General features: G+C 41.6%; 1 protein-coding gene across 1 annotated transcript; it reads right to left on the bottom strand.

The window, feature by feature from the left end:
• Positions 1–876: 876 nt before the first annotated feature.
• Positions 877–7,665, bottom strand: LOC134432543 (uncharacterized; the record flags this gene model as incomplete). Its single annotated transcript, XM_063181390.1, has 2 exons — positions 877–948; positions 7,108–7,665. Coding segments are annotated over 2 exons (630 nt in total), but the record flags the coding sequence as incomplete, so codon positions are not given.
• Between the last annotated feature and the right edge of the window lie 2,935 nt (positions 7,666–10,600).

A 10,600-nucleotide genomic window follows, 5' to 3' on the forward strand; every position in this document is an offset into this window, starting at 1 on the left:
TGCTTTCCTTGGTTTGGATTTCAAGCCACCTTTACTTAAAATTCTGTCACCTTTCACTAGCTCTTTCTTTTCTTTTGTTGCAGATATGCTTTACCCTGCAAGCTTAAATCAACCTTTAATAGCTATGTTTCTCTCTCCTATGTTTGTTTTTATTTATTTTCTAATTTTTCTTCTTGAGCTTCTGTGTCTCTGAACTGTTCATCCATGGCTTTTGCATTGGCTGCCCTTTCTCCTCCTTATATATTTTTTTTGCCTTTTTATTTTTCAGAAAAGTTGATGGCTGATGTGTGTAAATTGTAGAGCCTTCCTCTGCCTGCCTTCTGTACACTCTGCCCCACCAGCATCTACATAAAGTTATCGTATTTACTTAGAGTCACTGTTCACTTGGCCAACTCCATGTCTCTCTGGACTCCTAGTCATACTCTAAAATCCTTCCTGTAAACACAGGGGTGCTGGGGTAGTTTTGTGCAGCAACCTTTTTGGGGGACTTGACAGCCCTAGTGTCACCTTGAAGGCTGCAAGCATAACTGATGGGGGCAGGGATGGGGAGGCATTAGCTATTTCACTTTTTTACTTGTTTGTTGTGCAATTACCTTCATCTGTCACAGCTGTTGGAGGTTGAGCAGGATTACAACAGGTTATGCTACAAAAGCCAAAGGAGAGAACAGCATCTAGAGATGAGCACACTTGGAGTGCCTGGTCCTGGGCTCCCTCACCCTGAGCAGCATGGACACACTGGAACAAGTCCAGAGAAGCACCACAAAGATTATCAGAGGTCTGGAGCCCCTCTTCTAAGAGGACAGGCTGAGAGAGCTGGGACTCTTCAGCCTGAAGAAGAGAAGGCTGGGAATGATCTTATCAAGATGTATGAATACTTCATGGAGAGGTAAAGAAGATGCAGGCAGACTCAATGTGCCTAGTGACAGGACAAGATGTAATGGGCACAAACTGAAAGACAGGAATATTAATTTACACATAAGAGAATGCTTTTTTCCTGTGTGGGATTTTGAGAAATGGGACAGGTTTCTAAGAGTGGTTGTGGAGTCTCCATCCCTGAAGATCTCCAAAATGAAGCTGCACACTGTCTTCTGCAACCTACTCTAGCTCAGCAAGGGAGCTAGGCTAGCTCTTCAGAGGTGTCTCTAGTCTCAGCCCTTCTATGATCCTGTAACTTTTCTAAGCATCGCCACAGTGGGAATTTATCATGCTTTCAATTTAGTAAAATTTGCAAGGGAATTTTCTTGCTTGCAAGAAAAAGGGATTCCCGGATTGGCCTGTTACTCTGATCTGCTTTTCAGGTATGTTGTAAGTGCTTCCTGACTATCTTTCCAAGGTATCCCAAAATCCTGTACTCACAGTAAGATATGTTTTTAGAAGAAGGGTCAGCCAAGAAATTGCAGAAATGTGTGGGCCTCTTCTGCATTTCTTGAAAGCAGCTAAGATGCCTGGTTGGTTGGGGATCTTGTTTTTATTCAGTCCTCACTATTGATAATGTTCCATGTGACAATAACTTCATCAAGAGATACTAAATGAACTTAAAAAAAAGTTTTGAATATAAAGGTTATATTATCAAATGGTGGTTTGAAAGAAATAAATAGGATTATGAAGATTATCCTTCTTTAAAAATGCCCTAAATTTTTATCTCCTTATCCTTTTCTCACTGATTTCTCTCTCAAGACATTATGGTTTATTGTGTCTCCACTAGGTACCTTGCATATGATTTACACACTGAATCACTCTGCTTTCAGAGCAAGGTAATGATATAATATTCCCATTTATATTCAGAGCAGTCAACACTTTCTAGCTCTCTGAATAATAAAACCACCTGCATTTAATATACATGGAAAAATGGGAAGGCAAATAGCAGATATAGCACAATCACATAAGTGTAATCAGATAAAATATCACAATATTAGAGCAGATCAGCATCTGGTAATGACTTGAATTTTAAAAGGCTGACAAACAGCATGGTCTAAAGCAATCAGGCATACCTCATTCAGAGCTACTTATCCCAGATTTGATTGCTCTTCTCATGTTTCTGGCAGATTAAACATTAAGGCTTTGTTATTTTAACTCTTCCTATGCTCTGCCTCTTTTAGTGGAAAACCACTAGGTTTTACCTCTTTTTTCCAGCGTGAGAAAGCAACAACAAAATAAAGGAGAGGAGGAAGGAGCCCTGCTGCCCTGGCTGGCTGCAGTAAATAGAGCCAAACCCTTCTGCAGTGTGCATGCAGTCACACATCAATCTGTGTTCTCTGCCTCTGCAGCCGCTGCCAGGGCTTTGGGATCCATTATATATAGTGGAGAACTACTAGAAACGGAGATTTTTTTGTGTCTGGCAATCTCTGGATGAGTGGCTTGTGGAAGACTTTATTTGTCTTTGCACCCTGTTGCGCCCAGATGCCCTTTAAGACATCCTGCAGACACACTAACGCAAGTAATACAGATCAAGCAACGTCAGAGTAAAGGAGGTGCTTTATGGAGCTGGGATATTGCCTGTCCTATAATTATTTCTATGCATTTGTCAATTGCAAGTCTTAGTGGAGGTGCTGGAGCCGCACCCAGAAACAATGTTAAGAGCATGTTCTCTCCCTCTCCCTCTTCTTCTTCCTCACCCATCCCCTATCTCTATTCCTCACCCTCTCCCTTTCTTTCACAGCTTGCTTCAATGCAAGCATAGTGAAGAGGAGCTGCTTGAATTTCTTCTTTCTGATTTTGCATTCCAGGCGATGCTACTTCCAGGAATCACACAACTTGCCTCACCTCTTGGGTATGGGGAGCTCATTCACTTCTGATTAATGAGTTTGTGATTGGACTTTGCATGGTACAAATTGAATTACTGTGTCCCCAGAGTACATTGGGAGCCACGTGCTTGCCCCTGAACAAAATGCCGCACAAACCTTCCCCCTGCCCTCCCTTTTTCGTTCTCATTGCAGGACTCTGTGCTTACTGAGAGAGAAGAAGACATTTTACCATGGTTAAAACCATGCAACAATAGAGCATCTGAGGAAGAAAGGGAATATTCCACAGCTATAGTTTTTCCCCATTTGACCACACCTGAGGTAACGTAATATCTCAGATATTTTGCACGTAACTATGAGAGAGATTCTACAATCAGACATTAGCATTTTTTATGTAAAATGTAAAACCTGAAAACAAATGGTGCTGTTAGCGTTCAAAAACACATAATCACGGGGAATTATATGCAGTGCTTTTTATTAAGAGCTCTGGGAATCGGGGTATATTCAACCCAAATCTGACTCCGACCATACATCCCAAATGATCATGTTTTATACTCTATCGTTACATAACTTTCATGTTAATTATTAAACTTATATTGTTCTATTGTATACATAAATTTAGCCCCTCTCTGAATTTCCAACATAGTTTCTCACTATTCTTCTTATGGTTATATAATAATTACATTTAATTACTAAACAATCATCACATCTAACAATTATATAATTTATCATACTGCTTACGCAGGTGCAGTTGATCTGGGAAAGCAGAAAGCCTAACATTTTAGATTCTATCTTTAACTTTTTCCAGGGTTCCACTATCATTCTCCCCCCTTTTAAAGCATTTTCACTTCACTATAGGTATAAATGTTTTCACTTGATACAGTCCTTTATTCCTCAGTTTGTACTTGGTTCTTCAAATCCAGGGTTGATGTAAACGTTGTTGTGGATGCTGTTATGAACTGGAGAACCAGAAGATGGTGGGCATGGATCTCGTGTTAGTGCCTTTATTATCCTCTGGTTCCAGGATGCTTTCTTCTGTATCTCTCCCTTTAAGATGCTGTAAACTAACCAAATTGCTAAGAATACAATTAGTAAGATTATCACACTCTCAATGATAGATTTAATCCATGAACTCACATTCCACCCTAATCCTTTAAAGATTTTTCCTAACCAGCTTGTAGCCAAATCCTTTTGCTCTTCTTGTGCTTCATGATCTATTTGTTTCAACTGATTGATGTCATATTCTACATCTGCAGTTACATTTGGGATATGAATGCAGCAATGATCAAATTGTCCCTTTAAAAATCCACATACTCCATGCTCTTTCAGGAGTAACATATCTAGGGCCAATTGATTTTGTAGTCTTTTTTGTGGTGGCTTGTAATTGTATATTTAATTCTTTAAATCCTTCCTGGGTGACTCTTGCCAGTCTACCTACCTGACCTGTAAGTTTGTACAGCATCTCTCTGCTCTTATAGTTTGCTATAGGACCAAGCAATGACTCTAGGGCCCATCCAAATTTCACTTCAGTAGAGGGTTCTTGCCAAGTGTCATCTGGATTTTCATTGTCTAGAACTTCTCGTCTTGCTCTTATCTGCAGAAGTTCATGTTTTCCATTAAATGGGGACTTTTTCCAAATTGGACATAAGGTTGGGAGGCCTAAAGTAATCTCCTTTACTTTCCCGTCTATAGGCAGATGTGTTGTCCAGGTACCATCACTTGCTGCCCATACAAATTGTCCTGGACCTCGGATTGTAATCCTGGTACACCCTATAATTACTTTATAATTCACTCTGCCTTGTTTATGTTTGATCCCTCTGCAAGCACAACCAATTTGTAGGGCTATTGCCAGGGGTGGCATCTGTTTTATCTCTTCATCATCTGAAGTGCAGTCGTAAGTTTTATTACATGCCCACCAACTTACTTTGTCTGCCCTTGTTCTGCTACTAGTGTCAGTGTTCGTTATTGCTGGATCTGTTTCATTCTCGGGGCCTTCCCACTTAATACACCAAGGGGTGTTTGCCATATATTGGAATCTTTGAAGAATACTCACAGACCACGCACTGTCCCAAGGTTCTATCTGATCTTTCTGATCGTCGGCCTCACATTCCCATACCAGAGTGGTTTCTGTAACTTGCCTCGATTCGGGTACCAGTTTACATGTAATTGTTTTGCTCTTTTATATTTCAGGTAGTTTTGATGTTACGATTCCCCAATTTACTGGGTCTCCTGCTGCCTTTGGTATTGGCAGACAGGCAGTTATTCGGCTGGTGTTTTTGCATTTTGGCAAAATCTTTGACTAATCCAATCATTACATTCTCAGTCCGAACTGCATTAGAAACCTTTATCACCTGTGTTTCCGTTTGTACCTCTCTCTTCATTCTAGAATGAAGAGTGGTTAGTTGATCGTTTTGCATTCCACATCCCAAAGATATTAATAACCATAACGTTAGCACAATTACTGATAGCATTCTGAAAGCAATTAAACACATCTTATCTGCAGCCTTTGTTCATTCCAGAGTTTATACAGTCTGTGATCCAGGATGGACTTTCTTCACTCGGGTATAGTGGATCCAGGGTTCCACACCAGCTACTTTGACTGCTGTAAAGGTGGTCAGTAGTACCTGATGGGGTCCACTCCACTTTTCTTTCAGCGGTTCCTCGTTCCAGTTCTTGATGTACACCTCGTCTCCTGGATGTATGTTATGAACTGGGTTCTCAAGAGTCAGTGGTCTATTCCACACGAGGATACTCTGGAGCTGAGCTAAAGTTTTCCCAAGAGACAGAACATAATTATATACTTCCTGCTTTCCTGTGACGTGTACATTAGGGTTAGGCTCAGGAGATTCATATGGTTTCCCATACAATATCTCATAAGGACTGACTGACATCCCACTCCTAGTCTTTATCCGAATCCTCAACAGTGCTATTGGCAAAGCCTGGGGCCACTGCAATTTGGCTTCTTGGCATATTTTACTGATTTGCCTTTTTAGTGTCTGATTCATCCTCTCTACCCGTCCACTTGACTGGGGTCTCCACGGTGTGCGGAGGTCCCAATTTATCCCCAGCAATCTACTTACCTCTCTTACTACTGTAGCTATGAAATGGGGTCCCCTATCTGATGATACCCCTAGGGGTACCCCGAATCTGGGAATAATCTCCTGTAGTAACCACTTAACTGTTTCCTTTGCTTGGTTCGTGCGACAGGGAAGGGCTTCTGGCCACCCAGAGAATGTGTCAACCCCCACTAATAGGTATTTGTATCCTCGAGTCCTTGGTAGTTCTACAAAATCTACCTGCCAATAGTCTCCTGGCTCTATTCCTATCCGAATTCTTCCTAACTGTGCCTGTCGCCTGGCCACTGGGTTGTTTTTCAAGCAGATATCACATTTTGACATTACTGATTTTGCCATTGTTAACATCCGTACTGAAATTAAACTCTGTTTTAGTAATTTTACCAATGCCTCTGCTCCCCAGTGACATTAGTTATGTTTAATTTGTAGAACTTCTCTCATTATCAAGGGGGGTACCACTATTTGTCCTTGTGCGGTTACATACCATCCTTCTGAATTCTTTTGTGCATTTAGCAAATGTGCCAGTCTCTCATCTTCTACTGAATATTTTGGTTTTGGAGGCAAATTGAATTGGGATACATTAAGCTTCAAAGGTATCAATGCCATTGTTGTTTGTACCTCTCGAGCAACCTGTCGGGCTGCCCAGTCTGCCTTTCAATTTCCCTCACAGATTTTGGAGTTTCCTGATTGGTGTGTTTGCAGTGTATGATTGCCACTTTTTCAGGTTTTTGTACTGCCTTTATCAATTGCAGGACTGCATCCTGATGTTTAATGTGTGTATCCCGAGAAGATAACAGTCCTCTTTCGTTCCACAGTGCTCCATGTACATGCACCACTCCAAAAGCATATTTTGAGTCAGTCCAGACATTTACCTTTTCCCCTTCACTTAATTCTAGTGCCCTGGTTAAAGCAACCAGTTCTGCCTTCTGGGCAGATGTATTTGGTGGTAATGCCTTTGCCTCCACCACTGTATTGACTGTTGTTACCGCATATCCAGCGTATCTGGTTCCGTTTTCCACAAAGCTGCTCCCATCTGTAAACAGCTCCCACTCTGGCTGCTCTAGTGGGACGTCTTTCAGGTCTTCTCTTGCTGAATAGGTGTACTCTATTACTTCTACACAGTCGTGTTCTAATGGGCCTTCTTCAGTTGTGGTACCTAGGAACAAAGCTGAATTCAAAAGGTTAGTTGTTTTTAATGTGACATCATCCTGCTCTGTCAGGACTACCTGGAATTTCATCATCCTGCTGGGAGATAGCCAATGGCCCCCCTTTTGTTCTAAGACAGTGGTTACCATGTGTGGTACATAGACATCTGTGTGCCTTCCCATATTAAGTTTCCTGGCTTCTTGTATCAGGATCACAGTAGCTGCGACTGCTCGCAGACATGGGGGCCACCTGGCACTTATGTTGTCTAGTTGTTTGGAAAAGTAGCCCACCGGCCTTTTCCAGCTTCCCAGACCTTGGGTCAGGACTCCTAGTGCTAGGTGCAGCCTTTCATGTACAAACAGCTGAAAATCTTTAGACAGATCAGGTAACCCTAGTGCTGGAGCAGTTGTCAGTGCTTCCTTTAATTTTAGGAAGGCTTCTTTCTGTGGTTTGCCCCGGGTGAATGGCTGCATCTTCTGAGCTTCATACAGGGGTTTTGCAATCAGTCCATAGTCCATGATCCACAAGCGACACCATCCTGCCATCCCGAGGAAGACTCGCAGCTCATGTAAATTCTGGGGCTCTGGAATAACACAAATAGCTTGGATATGATTAGTACCTAGTTTTCGTTGCCCTTGTGAAATTTCACATCCCAGGTAAATCACAGTCTGTTGTGCGATTTGTGCCTTTCCTCTAGATACTTTATAGCCTCCCATTCCCAGTGAATTTAAAATCTCAATGGTTACCTTTATACAGGTTGCTCTTTCTTCTGCAGCTATTAGTATATCATCAACATACTGCAACAATAAGTATTGGTTTCTTGGTACTTGCCCATTTTCGGTCCAAATCTCTAGTTCTTTTGCCAGTTGGTTTCCAAATAGGGTCACCGAGTTCTTGTGGCCTTGTGGGAGTCATGTCCAGGTGAGCTGGGTCTTTCTTCCATTCCTTGGGTATTCCCACTCAAAGGCAAACAGTTTCCTACTTTCTTTCTCAAGGGGGATGCAGAAAAAGGTGTCTTTTAAATCAATTACGGTAAACCATTTATATATCTCCTTTACGGATGTTAGCAATGTATAAGGATTTGTTACCACTGGATAAATGTCCTTTGTTATTTTATTTATTGCTCTCAAATCCTGCACCAATCTATATTCACCATTTGGCTTCTTTACTGGAAATATTGGTTAAATATTAAATTCTGATTCACATTCTTCTAAAATTCAGTTTTTCAAGAATTTCTCAATAATCTTTACTATTCCTTGCCATGCTTCTGGTTTTATCGGATATTGTTTGACTTGTACAGCCCTTGCCCCTTCTTTTAACTCTACATGCACTGGTTTTGCCAATTTAGATTTCCCTGGTATATCTGTCTCCCATACAGAGGGAATCACTGCATCTTCTACCTCCCTAGGGATAGAGGGGACAGGTTTTTCTTTGATCATTAATATCTGTCCCGTCTTTGATTCAGGTATTTTCATTATAAGCTCTCCATTTTCAAAGGTTATTACCGCATCAAGTTTTGCTAGCAAATCTCTCCCTAAAAGCGGAATTGGACACTCAGGTACATATAAAAATTAGTGTGTTATAACCTTGTTTCCAAAACACAAATCTAGGGGTTGCAGGAAAGGCCGTTTTTCCTCTTTCCCTGTAGCACCGACTATTGTCATTTCCTTGTCCCCAATTTGTCCTTCCAAATCATTCAATACAGAAAAGGTAGCTCCCGTATCTATTAGAAATCTGACCTCTTTATGCCCTAACTGTATATTTACAACAGGTTCCTTAACTTGTTCTACCGGTTCTACGTCTAGTCAGCTGGTATACTCCCCCAGGACCATCTCCTTGGTAGCCTGCTGGAACTGATTGCCCAGGTCAAAATGGTTATTCAAGCTTGGACAATTTCGCTTCCAATGCCCCTCCTGCTTACAGTACGCACATTGATTCAGGCTTGACCCTTGGGTAACTGATCTCCTACCCTGACCATTCCTGTTACGCCCCCTGAAATTTGGGTTCCCTCTCCCCTGTATTACTGCCAAAAGATTCTGCTGCTGCCTTTTACTAGCTTCTTTTTCCTGATTGTTATATACCTTCCAAGCAACCTCGAGTAACTTACCCAAATTCCTTAATTTTTCCCCTTCTAATTTTTGCAATTTTCTACGAATGTCATCCTGTGATTGGCCCAAGAATATGAGAGCGAGCTGAACCTTTGCTTGCTCTGTATCCATTTGGAGGTCTGTATATTTCCTTGCTACCTCCTTAAGCCTCTCCAAAAACGCAGTGGGAGATTCCTTCTTTTCCTGTTGAACCTCATATAGTTTGGACCAATTTATAGTTTTGAGCACAGCATTCTGAACTCCTATTTGGATCCACTCTTGGTATTTCCATAATCTCCTCATATCGCACAATAAATTAGGGTCCCCATTTGGATCCTCAATTGGGAAATTCACATCTAAATTCCCTGTTACCAGCCCATTTCTAATATCTTCTCTTGCCCTCTCTTTGGCTGCCTTAAGTACCATTTCTTTTTCAGTAGAATCCATCAGAGTATCTAATATTACTTGTATGTCATCCCAGTCAGGATTTTGAGTTTTCATAACCATTTTTACTACGCGTGCCACTTTATCAGGATTTTCTCTATAAGTTTCGGCTGACTGTTTCCAAATGACTAAGTCTGCCGGGGAAAAAGACACTTTTACAAATACTGGCCCTTCCACTCCAACACCTTGTCGCAAGGGGGCAATCACAGTCCATTTTTGTTTCCTTATGCCATCTCTATGCACAACTGGAGCAAGCTTTGCCTGACCCCGGGTTCTATGGCTATTGGGGTCACTGATTCATTACCATTGCTATCTTTTTCACTCGCATACCTCTTTCCCCTTTCTATCACAGTTAGGTTTTGCTCATCTTCCGAGGAAGAGGGATTGGATGATGATGGGAGAGGAGGATAAAGAGGGAAAGGTGTACTAGACGAGACAGGTTCAGGGCTAGGTGGGTGAGGAGCAGGTAATGGGATAGGGACAGATGAAACAGGTGGGATAGGGTTAGGTTCTCTTGTTCCTATTGGAGCTACTTGTAAATCAATATCTGTATAATTTTCCCTACTCAAGCTTTCTCTTAACGCCAAGTGTTCTAAACAACGTTCCTCACAAACCCCACACTTTGCAGATGTTTTAACCACTATTAATCCACATTGATCCTGCCATTCTGGCTTTCCCCGTAAGTAGGAAAACAGATCAACATATGGGACTTCATCCCATTTTCCTTCTTGTTTACAAAACTACATTAACTGCGAAATAGTGTTATATCGCAGAGTACTGTATTTTGGCCATTTTTCACCTTTCTCCAAGGCATATTCTGGCCACCATGAATTACAGTAATCAATCAACTTAGTTTTACGTAATCCTTCCCCAAAGTTACCTTGTTTCCAATGTGCTAATAAGCACCCCAAAGGAGAATTTTGAGGGATAGGGGTGTTACTGCCCAAAATCCCTTTAAGTTTCTCCATTTAAAAAATACCACAAATGCTGAACCCGCAACGCTTTCGCGATTGTCTTATGGAACGGTGCCTAGACTTACCCCAACAGGAATTCGTTTAGCCCAACGAAGCGTTGCTTTCGCTGTGTCTTATTAGCAGGCATCCAAACC

This window comes from Melospiza melodia, chromosome Z, assembly GCF_035770615.1.
Source record: "Melospiza melodia melodia isolate bMelMel2 chromosome Z, bMelMel2.pri, whole genome shotgun sequence".
NCBI classification, from domain to species: domain Eukaryota; kingdom Metazoa; phylum Chordata; class Aves; order Passeriformes; family Passerellidae; genus Melospiza; species Melospiza melodia.